Genomic DNA, 19,034 nt, shown 5'->3' on the forward strand with positions numbered 1-19,034 from the left:
TGGGAGGTCCTCAGCCAAAGCACTGGGGGAGAGTCAGAGCTCTGGAAGAGTGACCAGCCAAGGTCTACCTTGCAGAGCAGGACATCTCAAGAAGTGAGGACAGCAACAGTGAACACTGTGATGAACATGTGTCAGATACTGAATAATGTGTAATGAACTACAAGAAGTACCAGTAAAACAGTGTGAAATGAATGTGGACGTAAAAGCATGTCTTCCTCCCACCCCAGGATACCCTTCTATAGCAATGCTCTACATATGAAATTATTGAAATATTTCAAAATTACAAAAGCTGTACCCAGTACATGCAACAATCATTTATCCAGCAAATGCATATGAATGATAATAAATATTCCAGTATTATAAAAGCTGTACCCAGTATATGCAACAACCATTTATCCAGCACATGCATATGAAATGATAATAAATATTCCAACATTACAAAAGCTGTACCCTGTACATGCAACAATCACTTATCCAGAACCTGCAGCAATTGTTTTTCAAGGGTGACTGAGCTGTGAAAAGAATCATACATAAGTAAATATACATACCACTTTATCCATTTATTATCTTGCTGCAATTCATGGCAGAAGATGCAGAACATATCTCAGAAAAGCACTTCCTATGCACAGTAAACACGAGGTGTTTGTAATATAGATGTAGTAATATAAAACTACCTGCAATAACATGCTAATAATTACTGTTATCTAAGCGGATTTACCCTGAAGCTTACTTCAGACAACCAAGCATTAGGACAATTGGCTAAGTGATAATGAAGAATATGGGGCAAGGGCAGGCGTATGTGTACTTCAAATGATGAAGAGCTTGGAGAAAGGGTACTCGTAATAACACTTCAGCTAACTCCTCCAACTGCCTCCCAGAGAGAACAGTGTGCATGCTCCACCTCCTTATTCCTCTCTCCTACGTTTTAGCTATCTTCTTTCCTTTTGCAGCAGATAGGTGAGCAGGCTCTGAGTCATCATTCCTCTCGCCTTCCCTTTACTAACTCACTCCTCCCCTCACCCCACAGAGGTTCGAGCAGGCTCCAACTTATCATCATTCCTCTCACTTCCCCTTTCCTAACTCACTCCTCCTCTCCCCCCACAGAGGGGTGAGCAGGTTCTGTCTCATCATTCCTCTCGCCTCCCCTTCCCAAATCTGCTTCTCCCCTCCCCCACAAAGGGGTGAGCAGGCTTTGCCTCATCATTCCTCTCTCTCCCTCCTTATTACTTCTTTCTCTCCCCAGCTAGCTCTTCCAGTATTGAGGCTGTTAATGAATCCTGGGTTAGTGGGGTAGTACTAAGGGCTTTATCCTCCTACACCAACAGAGATGGCAAGATTCTACAGTGACTTAAACATATGTTTATGTCTTAAGTGAGGTTAGCACATTAATGGAGCCCCTAAATCAACTTCTGACTTGCTATGAAGCATTTTGTAAAACATTGACCAAGGTACATACAGTTGCAGGGAATACCCATTTTTACTACAGCTGAGCCACCCTCCCACATCCCAAAGACATGCTGTAGGTGGAATGGATACTCTAAATTGGCCCTAGGCATGAGTGTGTGCGTGTGTGTGCTTTCTGAGTAAGGTTGGGCGCTGGGCTGGCAGCTCAACACTGTAAAACTCCACTGCCAATCATGGATGGACAGGTGATCCGCTGTGGCGACCCCTAACTGGGAAAAGCCGAAAGAAGAAGAAGAAGACTACAGCTGAGCCAAAGTCTGCAAGGTATAACTTACAGAAAGTAATACTCGCTCACATAAGGTGTTAAGTTTGCTTCTTCCACAATAACAAGACAACAGTAGAGATACAGCAGGTTTTATTTAGGTTTTCATTTTTTTTAAACAAGCCCATAAAGATAAGCAAACCATCACTTGAAAAGTATTCATAAGTTTCCAAATAAGAACCGAATTCACTCCCTAACACGCACGCATACACACAATCTGAATGGTTATGTCAAAATTATCCACCAGCTCCCAGTACTGTTTCTGAAAAAACACTCCTAATACAAATAAAATGAACAAATATAGGTCTAGGGGTTCTGTGTCACTTATCTGAAGGTGACAAACAGAGTAGAAGCAATGGCAGAAAACATTTGTAGTTCAAAGTTGGGTATATCTAATGAAATGCTCATTAAAATCCCTTTGCAAAATATAATGAATTGTCTTTTCTCTCAGCTTACCTTGCTGATGTCTTTAGGGCACAGACACAGAGGACTCAGCACACAATGTTCTAAATAGTTACAACACATCGTTTTACTATCTGCTGGCCTTTAGTTTGACAGTTAAATGTTCCTTACTAAAGTATGTAGTGAAGTGTGTGTGTGTGTGTGTGTGTGTGTGTGTGTGTGTGTGTGTGTGTGTGTGTGTGTGTGTGTGTGTGTGTGTATGCATGTGTGGTTTCTTATTTGTCTGTGACAGTATATTTGGTGTTTGGGCTCATACATATTTTCTAAGAATATAATACAAACTGTAAAGTGCTGTAAAGTAAAGGAGATTAAAGTGACATGAATTATTTTCTAAATAGTTTTCATAAAATAATTCCTCTGTACCTTGAACAAAAAGCAGAATCTCACAGTAAACAAGGATAACACCACTCTGCTACACATCAGGCTGATGAAGAGTGTTTAGTTTGAAAACATTCATTCGATACAGCACTATTTCCATCAAGCAGCATGGCATTATCCTTGTTAGTTCTGAATTATTTTTTAAACGATGCTACTCTAGGTAATGACTGCTAAATCAAAAAGAAAAATGTTAAAATAGTTTCAAAGGAAGAAGAATAACAGGAAACCTTACAATTCAGGCAACTGGGGGTGGTGCTGTGGAGACCAGGCCTTTTAGAAGAGCATAGGTCTCCACCTGTGATGCCAGCAATGAGTCTGACTAGCATCTTGGGTATCAATGAGATGGCTGACGGACAGACATCAATGGCTGTAATGCAGCACACTTAACTAGGAGGTAGTGACGTGGTACAGCTGCTGTAAACATTGCACAGACTGAAGCAGATACTCTGTGCGGCCTGCATGGGTGTGGTGAACAAGCACTAATGTCAGTTCACACCTATATAATCAGTGGCTGGAAAAAATGGCATGCCAAAAAGCCCCACCACTACAAAAATAAGAGCAAAATTTCTGTCTCAAAACAGAGGAAGAGCTACAAGCTGCATCACTCGGGGACCTGAACACTACAAAAAATTCTGTTAACTGTTTAAACAGATATGCAACACTGCCCTGTAATGAAACTCAGCATGTACTTTATGAGGAAAAGCAGTATGAAATATTTTATATAACTAGTAGGCAATATAAACCATAACACACGCATGTTCAATTTAAGCATTTGTTCTAAAAATAAGAACAATATGTTCATTAATACATTGTAAGAGGTAAACACTATCCCTCCCTCCCTATGTCAAGTGTTTCAACAATAACAGAACTCAATAAAATGAGGGATACAGGGCATGTAGCTGCAAGATCAGATTCCAACACATGAAGGCTACATCTAATTTAGATCCCATACAAAAAAGGAGGCCTTCCCAACAAAGTGGGGGGGGGGGGCTTTAACATTCTGGAAAGTACAACGTAAAGTCATACTCACACCCAGTGTATTGTACTGTTTCAGTCAACTTACTATAGTATATTACCTGCCTACCACTACTGAAGAATTATGTTAGACGCTTCTGGGCAGCATTTTTGTTTCAAAGACAGCATTAATAAAACATATGGGAGAAGGCTACATGCATATGCAATAAACATCAGAGTATATAGCTACAATAAACAATGCCCCTTTATAACCTGTAAACCATCCCAAAACAATATTATTTTTTTCTAGTGTTTACAATAAAAAGGTGGTTTCTTAAGTGGAAGACTATAGAATATATGCCAATCTGTAAAATAAAACTATTACTGATAAGTAAACTGGAGCCATTCCTTTGTTCTGATACATTTCTTTCTCAAGAAACAGCAAGGTTTAAATATTGTTAGACTTGTGTATAATTCTTGCAGAAAACTTGCTTTGCTCCAATTTCTGATATGCCAAGAAAGAAACTATCCATAACAGCATCTACGTCCGCTGCAGATTTCTCAAATACATTTACAGAATGTAATGTTTACATAAAATTTGTTTTATAAAATGCAGTACCAACATCTAATGTTCTCTGAATCCATGCACAGTTAAGTAATATATGTGCTTTCTTGGGAAAACATAAAATTTCAAAACTTTTTTAAAAATGTCAGCATCTGAGAAAATTAAAATACAAAATATACACAATTTAAGTCAACATCATCACTATTCTCAAAGCTACAGTACACAATAAAAATGTACATCATCTGTAGTACAAAGAAAGCAGCAACTGGCATCTCTTATTGTAATTTCACAGTAGAGCAGCTAGCTGTAGGGTTCAGCTATAACGATAACAGAAACTAAAGTGGATACAATGTGTCATCTACCTACACTGTAAAACTATCATTGTTGCTTACATCAATAATAAAACTAGGTGGCTTTAGCAAAGCCAACACGATTGTTTTCTCGATCAAATTCAGTATAGTACTGCCCAATGAATACGTCTCCCAGTATCCAAAGTGGTCCAGCAGGGGGAGGGATGTCCATACCCATGAATCCACTTAAGCACAATGTCTTCCCAAACTGAGTCACCTGGAGAGGAAGAAGAGAGAGAGACCAACACAACAGATTACTGATGCGTGAACAGCACGAGTGCTAGCCATATTAGTTACTGTCTGTAAAAGTTCCCTATTGCCTTTAAACTTATTCAATCAAAACCACTACTGTCCAAATCTGCTGCAGGTCTTTTACCTGTTCATACAACCAAGTGATTACAGAACACTTTATTATTTGCACAGGACGGGACACTAAAAATCTTACCTAAAGGCATTTATTAATTCTAGTTTCTTGTGGAAATTTATGTCACAATGAAAGAAAATGTATTATTTAAATGTGTTTTCTTTGACTGATAGCTGGACAAACACATTTGTTAGGCATAAGCATAAAATAAAGAAATAATCTGCTTAACTGATCTTTTCAGACTCATATTGGTGCAAGAGGAGGCTTAAAGAATCAAATCCTGGACTAGCAGAAGAAGGTCAATAACACAATAAAGCATCCTTGTTACCCTGACAAACTGTAATCATTTATAAGTTATATAAAAAAGAACTTCTAATTCAAATTTTTAATGTTAAATGTGGAACAGCTGGTAAAACAAGTGTTCAGTTTTGAGCAGCTTTTAGTCAAAGCTTGGCTATGGCATTTGTTAGTTGCAGTTTTATTACCCCCCCCCCCCGATTTCCCTGCGCCTCTAAAACACCTTCTCAAAAGGCAGCAAAAGTAATACTGTTATTCTCTCTCCCTGAAACTTAGAATGCCACTTTGGAAATGTCAGCTGACTCCAGGTTACTCAACACTAAGTAGAACTAAGAGTCATTAATATGCTATTTTCAGTAATGCTACATTAGTACCTTGACAGAAAATGTTAATAAAATATTTTGATAAACTTGAAGCTTCTGGTGCATGAAACAGATTTAAAATGTCTCTGCTTTGTGAGGTTCTTTCCATCTCTTTCTTGCTTTTACAACTCTGTAAATAGTTTTTCACCCTGAAAAACTCTCTCTGAATACTGTGCACTGTTAACTGTTTTGCTATTTCTTCCATGTATTACCAACTGCAGCTTTCAACGGAAAAGTATTACATGAGCTCTTGCTTACTTAACAAAGCACACTTTAAACAAAATTATGTGTTACTCGTGTAGCTTATTTGTGAAGCATTCAATCTCCTGCTACGCATTACTGACTTTTAAGAAAACAAGGACTTTCTCAAGGAAGTGGGAGTGCAGGTATACTACAAAATGGAAACGATGACCTGACGTCATGGAAGAAGGGACAGCAAATGAAGCAGGACCCAAGACTTTGTTAATCAGGCCGACTGAGGGCAACCTGCCAGCAGATTACCCAAATGTAGTGACTGCAACAGTGAATACACTCGAACATCTGCATTTACTTCAGATTGTACTACCAGAGTTCATCAGCGGTCATTCTTACAGAACTTCAGCAGTTAGTAGAACTCCGGAAGCCTTTCTCAGAAGTTCAGGAGCACCAATACCAATGTCACACACCAAACCATTGCACATGGCAGGATGGCACTGCTGTCTCATTTCTTTCCAAATGTTCTGTTGTCGCCTTGCCATCTTTTGGGGAAGAGAGGTTTAAGGAAGCAATGCCTAGAGGCCAAATAACCTACTAGCACTGAGATCCACTCTAGGAAGTATTATCTTAGCAGACACATCAGCTTATAAAGAAACTAAATACTGTAGGCGTAACGTTAGTTTGACAAAATGAGTATGTGCCTTAGAATGGGAAATTCCCATGTTTGCTAGAATCCTGCTTGTACTAGCTAGTAAACTACTAATGACTAGATTACCTGTGTATAGGAATTCAGAAAATTAGTTCACGGACTTGCCTGAAGACTCTGCTGGTGTGGTGTATGACACTCAGTCAGGGCCTTTTGTAAATGTGTACCTGTGGAAATACTTAAAACAAAGAATTGGAATATGGGCGTGGGAAAGGCCTCCAGCCTTGGACTTTTCTATCAAGTGCAGCCCACTGCTGTAAGGGCTAACTAGACTGCATGCTGACAAAAACCCGACAGCACTCTACCTATGGCAGGAGGTGTTTAACTGGTCTGAGATGGGAAACAGGGCTCAGTGTGGCAGTTTTATTGGCCAGAGGGCTCTGTAGTCAGGTTTCCGCTTTTTCATTGCTGGTATAAATATGGCACATTTGTCTGGCTCTATACTCATTTCCAAGAAGCTCAGCAAAGTTTGACATCCTTGTCTGAGGTCTGGAAGTATTTTACTTGCATCCAATGCTACCAGGCAAAGCCAAGTACTTTTGTTTGTAAAATGGCACTTGGTTCACTAAAATTAAATAATCACTTCTGATATCCTGCTTTATCTGTGCATTCTGATTTTTTAATTAAAAAAGTCACTGCTGCTGAAGTTAAATTACTTGCCTTACCTCTGTAAGGGATTTCTAGCCAGTTGTTTAAACTGTTTTGTGGTTAGCAGTGTCCTGTACAGAAGCAAACACCTAGAAACCTAATTCTCCCTGCAGAACTGTCTATAAAACTGTGCCCTGTGAAACAATAAGTATAGAGCAACTACATTGCACGCCAACAAGTTTAGAACAGATAGTTCATGCATCGAATGGCAATACCATTAGATTTAGTAGAATTTAGTATTTTATAGCCACCAAATCTAGTAAAAGTTAAACTTTTTTTAGCCTAGTCTGCCCCAATAAAGTACCAGTATTAGTAGACACCCATTAAAACACTCAATCACCTTCTGTAATCCCCCAGTATACCATCCCCGTTTAGCTCACCAATGAAGGACTGGACAGCATGGATATGCAATTTCCTAACCTCTCTGTACCTAGCTTGGTGGATGTGGGTAGCTTGAAACAATACAGCAATTGTTTCATGTTTACTGATAACCATTTAGTCCTTAAAAAACAGATACTGTGTGAGAGAGTTATACTTACACAATGTCACTGGAGGCTAAACTTTCACACAGAAGCACACATCAGGTTGTCAAAACCACACAAACAATCCCCACCACAAATAGCACACAACACACACACATAGACTAATGTATGCTGAGGCACTTAAATGAAATCTTCCTGAAGAACAAAGATCACCTAGGCCACCCACTGTCAAAGCTATTCCTCAGCAAACAGAAAAGCATTCAGCAAAAACAACCTATAACACCACACATACAGCTGCACTGAATTGTAGTGTGCTGAATTGATGGTTAATAGTGACACATTCGCTCAGCCTGGCAATACAGTGAACAAGCTGGCTGACAAATTCAGTTCCAGCTTTACCCCCCCCCCCACTCAACCCAAGCAACCCCTTAAGAAATACCCTCAAACAACCTCCTCCAACTACATTAAGAGAACATGTCCTGGCTGCACTCGCTAAGCCAAAAAAAATACCCTCAATGTGCCCCAATAACTTCCCAGGATACCTCTTAAATAGTCAAAAATATGACTTACTGGGGCCACTGGAGTCACTATTTAGCTATAGCCTCAAAACCGGACTGCAATAGTCAACCCTCTTCATAAGGAAGGACCATCAACAGATCTATGAAACTACCGATGCATTAGTTTGAGTAGTCCATCTGCAAATCCGTGGAAAGAATCATCATGGAAATTATTAACAAACACATAGGAGACCTCCAGACACTGGATCCATCCAAGTTTGGCTTTTTCAAAGGAAGGTCATGTCTACTGAACCTGGTGGACTTCATTGAAAAGGTTACCAAAGCAATGGATACTGTCTACCTTGACCTGGCTAAAGCATTTGATATAATAGCCCATGCACGCATTGTAAACAAACTTAAAGAACTAGGCAAAAACCCTTTTATAATACACTGTATCGCAACTGGGTAACATATAGGACACAAGAGGTTAGGATTGGTGAGGTCACCTCCACAAAGAGGACTGTCACCAGTGGAGTCCCTCAGGGCTCCATGCTGGGCTCACTTCTCTTTAGCATCTACTTCTCAGAGGTTAAAACCATTGTAAAAGGTGTCTGGCTGACTAATTTCAGAGATGAATACAATTTGGGAGGAGTCACTGAATTCCACCAGAATGAAAACACCCTACAGAAAGGAGTAACATAGGCAAATGAATGGTGCCAAAGTCAAGGCTTAAAAACTCAATGCCAAGGAATTCACTACAGTACCTTTTGGGAAGACTGCCACTCCAGGAAACTATGCCATCAATAAAACATCCGAGAGTTGACTCACTAGTTAGGGCTCTAGGAAGTCATGTAGATAGTAACTAGCCTTCGACCAATATGTGACCAAGTTAGCAAGAAAATCCTTCTATGTTGTTCACCTTATAATTACGGCATGGGATACAGGTCCAGGGAAGGCATCATACCACTGTACTCATCAGATTCATCATAGAGCACCTACCTGACCAGACACATGAGCAACTGCAATGTTGATGAAGGTTCCTTAGAAAAATGAATACAGGGAGTAAACAAAATGTCCTATGTGGGTCGCTTCAAAGCTCTGTCTCTATTTTTGGTCTCATAGAAACTATTAAGAGGTGACCAATGCCTGGCATATAAGGCATTCTTGCACCCAGTTCTGATGAACCTTTTGCACATCTGCAAAACAAAATGGATCCAAAGACTTGAATTTTGCTTGTGACATAAACAGGACATGTTGGAGAAACAGATAAGTATCTAAGAGAATTCCAATTCTATGGAACAGACTCTTCATCAAAGTGAAGCAAAGTCCCTCCTTTAGTATATTTAAGAGTAACTTGGACCAGTGAACAGAAAATTGTAAACTCAGCCCTGGTCTGGAACATATGTCACTGATGGCCAGAAGTAGTCAGTAATTCATATCAAAGCCAAAAATCACCCTCTATAAAAATGTCTAAAACATAAAACATGTCACATTTTGATTGCATGGCTAGAATTATACAGGCCCTCATGGTCGTTAGCATAGTGCATGACTATGAACTAATGAACCTACTGTATATTGTTTCTGTTCATTTTAAAAGCCAACAGAGACATTTTTGTTTTCCTTTCTGAATAAAATGCATGACTTTTTAATATATGCTGCCTCTGGTGCATCCCTGAACTTACACTGGTTATGGTTAGAATTTCATAACATTAGCAATGAGTAACTGCAGACTGGTTGACTAAAATTGCCACAGTCAACTCCATTCTCAGCCTCTGCTTATGAAACGATCAAGGGACTGGCCTATAACAGCATCTGAACACAACTGTCCCAGAGTTACAGTTCATTAATAACTGAACAAAATAATCCCCCAAAAATGCAACAAACATGCATGTGCTAGACTTTGAGGGAATGTAAAGAGAACTAGATTGTCTAGTTGGAAATTGGTTACAGCTTGGCTAGAGAAACCACGTGATCAAACTCATATAATTTCATAAACAGGCATTTTTACTAGTTCAGTCTGAAAAAGTTAATTTTTGCTATAAAGAAAATGCAAGGACATCTACATGACAAAGTGAATCACAACTTTAAAAGAGACAAAAATACAGGTTTAAAGTCACACTGAGAATATGGCTACGCCAACACTCAGTTTCTTTAATGTCTCCATAAAGATCTGTCCTATCCACAGCCTCCTGTTTATTCCTTTACTCCTGGTTAATATATGTTGAAGGTAACACAGGATCAGAGATGTCCTAGATGTAAAACTGCTGAGTCCATTTATTTTTGTCCATCCACTTCAAACCTGCTCCTCCCATTTACCACTTGACAATATGGTATATTTATATCAAATCACCCTTTTTTCTCTTCTGGTTTGTACACAAAAGAAATAGTGAGGCTCTCCCCATAACCTTATCTATTCTGTAACTCCTTTTTTGCAGTGTGTGTGATCCTAACTTCCGTCTCTCTGTACGGCTGTCAGAACTGAACACAGTGTTACCAGTGTGGCATTACTAGTACATTCATTCCTCTAGCGCTTCATCACAGCACTGTCAAAATGCACTGCTAGATTCTGTCTATGGCTCTCTACAACCCATGAAGCCTTTTTTTCCTCGTTACCTACTTTCCCCTAGTGACACCCCTAGTAATGTGTATGTTTCCCCAGATTTCCCCCTACAAAGCATAAACTTGCGCTTCTTTGTGTTAAGCTGCAGATGTAATTAATGCAACCACCCTGTCGACTTTTTAACAGGCCTATTTCAGCAGTGCAGCTTCATGTCATGGCCACTGGATAAGGATTGGTGTCTTTAATAAACAAGTCATTTGCTTCCCAAATCCAGTGTGACACCAAACACAGACATGTTAAACAAGAATGGTCCTAGCAGTGAACACTACAGTGTATCATTCATTTTGACTTTGTCTCCAGAGCATTCCTTACCAACTACTTCCCTTTCACACTTGTTGGTTAACTGATATCATACCCATTTCAGCATATGAGCACCACCCTATCCTTAATAATCACATCCTGTGATGAACGCTGTCAATAGCCTTGCTGAATTCCAGATAAACCACATCCAAAGTGTTCCAAACTTGCATTTCAATGGGTGACCCAGTCACAGAGCTGCATCAGACTGGTCTGGTAAAACTGAAGTTATACAGAGCCATGTTGATAGCAAATTAATAGACACTCAGGATTTCCACCAGCCTCCTCTTCAAGTTTTTCAAGTTTTCTATGGCACTCTATGAGACAGAAGTGAGACTAAACAGTAATTTTGTGGTCCATCCAAGGACTTACACATATGGACAGTAAATACAACAGAATTTTCCAGTCCTTTGCCTCCACTACTGTTATAGTTATATACTGTTAAGCTTCAGGCCTGCTATGCATTTCTATCAAGAAGATATCTCACCTGAATCCTTCACCTTACTCTCCCCAAAAATACCTGATCTGAGTCTCTACTACTTCTCCTGTCATAGCCTGGTCTTTACAGGTGACCCCAAACATAACTTGTTATGCCAAGTCTCTGCCCTCTTGTTCCTGTAAACAGTTAAGTGAAACTTTATTCAAGAATTCTTCAGTCTCCACAACCTCTCCCATCAACATTTTTCCACTAACATGATATTTCTACACTAGTCACTCCCCTTCCTAAATGCAACACTGGCATGCTCATAGCACATGGTGGGTACAGCTGTTTTTTCAATGTAATAGGACATTCCTGTGCACCAAAGTGCATTACTAGTACATGTAGAACAAGGAGATATGTATTTGTTTTCCTTCATTTTTTAGAGGTACACCCACTATCTGCATATTAAGCGTGTACCATATCTGTATGAATGGCCATGGCTGTGTTTGATTAATACTGCCTTGGTGTCTCATTCGGTTATATGTATTCTTTGTTTTTATAAATTAGTATTGGTTTGTATATATACTAGGAGACAGAAACTACTGGTATGTGAATGGAAGTGACAGACTCTAGCAGCTATCCCTCAGAGGTTATGTACCTCCCATTTCAAAACAGTTTACTTAGTAATATTAGTGCCATGATAAAGTGATAAAGATCACTGTCAAAAAAAAAAAAACGAGACTTTTTCTTGCAAAACTTTTCTTAAGTACCAGTAGATTTTAATTATTGAAAGAGTGACTGGGGTGGAAGTATTTATCCGTCCTTTCTGGAGGTAGATTTTGATGGATTGTATAATCTGGAAAAATGTAGAAAAATCCCAAAGGGCTAGCTGATGGTACTAATATCCTGGATTTTTTAAAATACTGAAGGTCTACGCAGTGTATATACTAATTCTGATCCACCAGGCAACTTGAATCTTTTTTTAGTCACATTATGGCATGGTGTGTGTTCATTTTTGAAACTATATGAATGTTGCTATGCCTGGATCAAATCTGTGTTTGGTTTGCAGTATTGGATATGTGACTTTGAACTACTGATGAATTTCGGACAAACCGAAAAAACAAACTTGCAAACAAAGAAAAGACCAGGAGTATGCAAACATCCACCAATAAGGCAATCAAACTTAGCGCTTTCTTCCACTTTATTTCCGTGAACTTCCTCAGAAAAAAGACAATGAGCCCCCTCTTACTCATGTCTTTTAAATGAAACAAATAGGAAATGATGTCACAAATTGACTTTTTAGTGTTTGATTAATAATAACCATTTTAAAGGTGTATAAAGGCTAATAATACCTTAATTGTTAGCTTCATCTTATTTATACAATGTTTTTTAAAAAAACATACCTATAAAAATTAAATCTAAATCACCTCTTACACTAAAAAGTACTTGTAAAGAAGTACTACTTTTTAGTCATTTTTATACACATTTTTATACACAAAACTCTACTTTGTATAAAAGTTTTCTGTCATCCATTTAAAAAATAGTGTAATAATAATACTTGTGTAGAATTCAATACTAATTCAGTTATAAAATACCTATTTTTCTAAAATAGTCCATATTGTTTACTTGTTAATGTACTTCTTTACAAGTACTTTTTAGTGTAAGAGGTGATTTAGATGAAGCTAACAATTAAGGTATTATTAGCCTTTATACACCTTTGAAATGGTTATTATTAATCAAACACTAAAAAGTCAATTTGTGACATCATTTCCTATTTGTTTCATTTAAAAGACATGAGTAAGAGGGGGCTCATTGTCTTTTTTCTGAGGAAGTTCACGGAAATAAAGTGGAAGAAAGCGCTAAGTTTGATTGCCTTATTGGTGGATGTTTGCATACTCCTGGTCTTTTCTTTGTTTGCAAGGATATGTGACTTTGGTACAAAATATGTTATGGATGGCTGGTTATAATTTTATAGTTAATTCTCCTGTCCTTTTATGCACGTCTACAAAATTAATTTGCATTCAAAACATAAGAAACTTTAGGACATACAAAAATATTCCGCCACCAGGAATCTGTCCTTTTATGCACGTCTACAAAATTCATTTGCATTCAAAACATAAGAAACTTTAGGACATACAAAAATGTTCCACCTCCAGGAATTTTCAATTGTGGCTGATCTGAGAGAATCTGTAACAACTGCACTAAATACACAAAGATTTCATATGAGTCTGATATAGCCTCCAATGTGAAACAATAAAAATATTTTTTTAAAATCACTCCGAGTCTGGCACTCTGAATGATGTACTGCTCTCTTCATGACTTATAATAGTAGTGTTTATGCTAATATTACAGATGTTGCAGAATACAATACAAAATATTTTTACTTCATTTTACTTCATCTGACAGACCTGCTACATTGGCTTTTCACTCATTCTAGGGTGACATTCAAAGACGTCTATGGAAGAACTTAATAAGGTACACTGGAGGGCAGATCTGGCTGAGGGGTCAGAGGTTTTAGGAGCACTTTATTATCACTCTGGACTTGGAACAAGTGAACTGGGCACAGGTCTTCAATCATCTATCCTATACTGGGATACTTAATGTGCTAGAAACAATTAACCACAAAACCTCCAAAATCAATTGAATATCAAATTAATTGACAGTCATAATTCACAGAGGTAATATTCAACACATATTATAGATACTAATACCCTTATTTTTTAATTTTTCAAATTTCTTGCCAACCATCAGCCCCCTCTTAGCCAAATGGCACATTCATTTCCCCTTCACCCAACTGTGACAACCACCTTAGAGGAGATGTCAAGAAGAAAAACCAACATGGACGTTTCTTTGTTATACGTCATAACTTCCCTGTGAATAGGCTGTAGCAATGTACTTGCATGCCCCAATACATACATAAACTGACACCCCCCATACCCCAATACCATCTCATAACCCTGGTCTCTATCAGGGATTCAGCATTGGTAGGTAATCCCATGTATGTGCTCCCATCCCTCCTAAGCTGGCTTAGCTGCAGCATTCCTCCATCAGTTCCAACAGGGCCTATGCAGCCAATCAAACTCAGGTCAGCCAGATCATAGTTGGGGGTTTAGTCAGTTCCACTGGTACAGAGAGATAACCAAGGCACTCTCACCCATGTTTGTCACTTATTAATTATTCTGCTTTTCTGCCATCATTAATCAGTTCCGATCCACTGTCTAAATGTGGAGATATGATCAGCACAAAGCTAACGATATTTCTGTTATTATGGATTATGTGTACTGATAAATGCTTGTAGTAGTATAGGAGTACTTTTAATCTCAAAATTTCATTCAACATCCTCATTTGAAAAGCATCCTTTTAATAGCCACCATGAAGCAGATGCTAACCTATGACTTAATGAGGCTTGCTTTTAATTCCTCAGTCTGCACTGTTACTCTCAAGACATTTACTAACAGAAATGCCAGTTATTCATATACCCTGTTTAATTCTTTAGCTAGACATTTTACTAAACACATTGGATCCTTCTGTAACTACATTATCAGCCAGCTTAGTTAGAGTGAGTGTAAACAGCACACCATGAGAATATTATGAGTTATAAAGTGATGTTACGGAAGCATGGGACTCTGCTTTTATTTTATTTTACAGAGGTTGCTGAACAGTGATCTAAGTCACTAATAGTGATCTAAGTCTCCTGTTCAGGACCCACTCCACACTGCTGTCACATGAATCATTGTCTGATATTATATTCTCCACCAGGGACACATCAATGTTTAATGACAATTGCTTAACATTTCTGTGAACAAGTTATTAAGAAGGTATAATTTTGTTGCACCCAGAATTCCTAGATTACAGCACAAGTTTCCATTAGATGTTCAGAACAGTCCTCCAGTTTCCAAGCTTAAAGACAACTGAGATTAATTTTTGGATAACAAAAAGTGTATCTCCCCCATTGGGTGTCTAAGCTCCTACCTATGTGACACCGTCCAACAAAGTAAAGGATCATGGCACTAAAGGACAACACTGACGACTGGTGATGATGATGATGACACTAATCCCCAACAAATAAGATAAAACAGTGAAGAAGTAATACTGTCTCACCATAAGATGGATGTCTTGTAACATGTGGTACACTGGTGGCAACATCACCCACCAGAAAAACAAGAATGCGGCTGATAATGAGATGGTACTGGCTTGCTATATCCAACAAAACAAAGAATGATCAAACAGTTGCTTAAAGATGAACTTCAATGTATCTTATACAGGAAAGAAAGAAATCCCTAAAATGCTGACATATTGCCAACATGACAGGGCAAATTTCAGAAATATATTTTTTTCTGCAGATGCCAAATGAAATGTAATATAATGTCATTGTAAAATCACAATCACTCCAAACATAACAATGCACTTTAGTGCATGCATTACCAAATTAATGTTGCACTTGAAATGCACATACATGTAAAACTAAAAAGGCTCACAAAATAACTGCCAAAGCTATATAGCTCATTTTTGCCTCACTTGTAACAAGACAGAATGGGTTGATGAAGTTTGTGGACAAATGAATGGTTAAAATGCACAGATGGAAGAATATAACAGAAGTATGCAGTGTAAGAACTGCAGATCCTAAACAAAGGGTACAGGATAGAATGGTAGACCACCAATGAGCCTTAAAACAATGGCTGGATTACAGGCAGACCTCCTGACATAATTGTTGAATGCATGTCTGGCTAGTACTGAGATTTCTGAATTCTGAGGACTTTAAAAAGGTAAAAAAGGTGAACTCCACCAATCCAATGAATTCCAGCCTAAGTTTCTCATTAGTGGCATACAAGACCATGGAAACAGTAATGATGAAAATTCTAGAAAGTTTCCTGAAAGTCTGTCATCTCCATAGGTTCATGGGTACTTGTTAGGCTATTGATCTTTCAGTATCCTAAGAAGTCTAACTTTACATTCCTGTGGTACTTTTTTACCCCTTGTGCTTGGTGTATGAGTAACACACAAGAAAACATAGCAAAGATGTTTTGGGAGATTTACTTGTATCTATCCAGGAGGAACACATGTGCCACAATGGGGCTGAATTTGTGGTTTCCCATCCAATTGTCCAAATTACATTTGAATAGCGTAAGAAAACTACTCTGTTTTATGTGGAGTGGAAGACAGTTCCACAGAAGTGGTATTCTTTGTAATACACACCTATCCCTCCAATATGTCCTCTTTTCTTTGCAAAAGTGGCTGAGAACCTATGAGTGGGTATTTATGCGTTGGACTTGCAAATGTATAAACGGTCAGAAAGGACAGGATCTGTTAAGGCTCTACACACAAGGCAGAACTCACCTCTTAGCAGCCTGCATGACACTGAGAATACGGACAAGGCTTTGAGATGGTCTGCATCCTTTTTATGATTTACAACCTTGATTTACTGAATGAGAAAGCACTGCAGTCTTTCCAGTTATGACAAGGTGAACTCATGGCCACAAGTCTATGCCACTTAAATCTAATCCATTTTGTGATCTGATACATAGCAGAGATACATCAGAAACATACAGAGGATATCACAGTTCTGGATTTCAGCCAGGTCTTCAAACTTTGCACCACACAGGAGGCTTATAATCAAAATGTATATGTTAACAGTATTATGATGCAGACAGGTATAAGTAAAAATGGCTGAAAAAGAGGGCACAGAGACTAAAGGTGATGCTATCCAAAGAAAGGGACTGAAGCAGTAATGCCTCACATGGATTAGTTCTAGGGCTTTTGCTCTTCTGTCTTAGACATTGTGAGAGACAAACCAAACAGGACATGTCTGTCTGCAGGAGATACAGACAAAGAGGTGATGGATGGAGATGGGGAAATTCAGCCTGATACGGGATCTGAAGAAAAAATTGGAATGGGTCGGTATATGCCAGCGGAATGTTGAATGTAGAAAAATAAAACGTTTTCTACTTTTTGGAGCTAATAACTTGTGGATGGAATATAGCTTTGGTGGTGTCCCCCCTTCACTAGGTGAACAGAAGACAGATCTGGAAGTAGTAGTAAAAGTGACAATGAAGCATCCATACAACAGTAGGAAGGCAGTAACTAAAGCTGACAGGATGCTGTGCTGTATGCAGATAGGCTTAGATAACCATCAATATGGAGGTTATTCCACAACTCTACAGATCATGGATCAGATGCAGCTGGAATTTGGCAGCCAGTTGAGGGTGCCACATAGGGAGAATATATAAACTTACTAGAAAAAGTGCAAACAAAGAATAAACAGATAAGCTAGGCCTGCTGCCCTTTGAAGACAGGAGAGAATAAGAAAACATGATGTTAGTTTGCTAAATAATAAGGGCCAAGTTTGAAAGGCCTATGCTAAAAAATGACAGAGGTGGCAAAATGGCTTACAATTGCCAAACTGATGGGGTAGTTTACACTTTTGATTTAAGGAAGTACTTCTTCACAGAAACAGTGGTGGACAATTGAAATATGCCCTCAGAGTAGCTGGTACAGAGAAGACTGGAGTCCCTACAAAGGGGCTGGGACACGTGGAAAAAAACTGAGGAGAAAATGATGACAGATGCAAAATACTAACAGTCAGGTGATGGAGCATTAATCTTTTGCTGGCTTAGGATACCTGATTATCTTTAAAAGAGCTTTGTATTACAGTGTTCAAAAGGCAAATTCTATTCAGTTTGATAATCCCTTCTTTAGTGTACATGTAAATGTTTTCACAATGGCCACTGTATAAAAACATCAGGTACACTTTAGTTTTGCTGAAAGTTCATGGACTGGAAGTACCAGACCATTCCAGTGTCACATGCAACATCCAACGTATGGCTTTGTAGTGAGCTGAGGCATTAGGGACATGCTTCCTTGCTTTGGTTTAAAACTATTCAAAAGAATATTTAGAGCTGTCCTTCTCACACTTTCCCTAATTGTTTTATCTAACCTGATTTTAGATAGCCATATTGACAGACAAAGGAAAGACCCCAGGTACAAGCATAGGGAGGGGGGCATGATTGGCACTGTCAGTGAGGTGCTGATTTGTCAGTGCAAACACTGTATGTCACCATTTAAGCAGCTGCAGCTGTGGAGCTGTGGACGTGGTTGTAAGAGGGTATGATTTGCAGTCTATAAGAGTTGCTAACAGGTCCCTGATTGCAAGTTTGCAAGCATTACTGGAAGTCATTTCCAATAGTACTTGCAGACTTGCAAGTCAAAGACTGATTTATTAACTGTTGCACACTGCCACTTGCACCCTGTGTGCCATTTGTATATGTTAGGAATGCTACTGCTTTGTTACAATTATAGACAGAGACATAATAGCCCTTCGTCTATGCAGAGAAAAGAGATACAGCTGAACATCATTTATGGTTTTCATCTCTGGAGGATGTATAAACATATCACTCAACTTGAGAGACCTCATCAATTCATAACTTAATGTATTTAATATTTTTTTTTTGGGGGGGGGGGTGAATGAAGAAGGGTAGCCAGGAGAGGGCTTTACTACTGGTGCCAACTGACCCAGTTACAACTCTGACTATGTTCTGCAGAAATTCAAATCAGTTCTTATAACTACTGGAAAAAGTGACTGCACTGGAAAATTATTCCCTTGCTGTCAGCATGGGAAGGTGGCACAGTAATAACATTTCACCCATTACCCAGTTAAGGTGCCTGAGCTGTAATATTATCATGCATCTTAATGAGGTGATTAAATCAGGCAGA

General features: G+C 38.7%; 1 protein-coding gene across 1 annotated transcript in view; it reads right to left on the bottom strand.

Moving 5' to 3' along the window:
* Nucleotides 1-1,802: 1,802 nt before the first annotated feature.
* The window catches only part of CTSD (cathepsin D), a 267,770-nt gene continuing 250,538 nt past the window's right edge, over nucleotides 1,803-19,034 (bottom strand). The window contains exon 9 of the mRNA XM_044059071.1: nucleotides 1,803-4,652. Coding sequence (XP_043915006.1) covers nucleotides 4,491-4,652 — 162 coding nt within the window. The 3' untranslated portion in view covers nucleotides 1,803-4,490. The remainder of the gene's footprint in view (nucleotides 4,653-19,034) is intronic.

This window comes from Protopterus annectens, chromosome 17.part0 (genome assembly GCF_019279795.1).
Source record: "Protopterus annectens isolate FY-2018-M chromosome 17.part0, PAN1.0, whole genome shotgun sequence".
Taxonomy (NCBI): Eukaryota; Metazoa; Chordata; order Ceratodontiformes; family Protopteridae; genus Protopterus; species Protopterus annectens.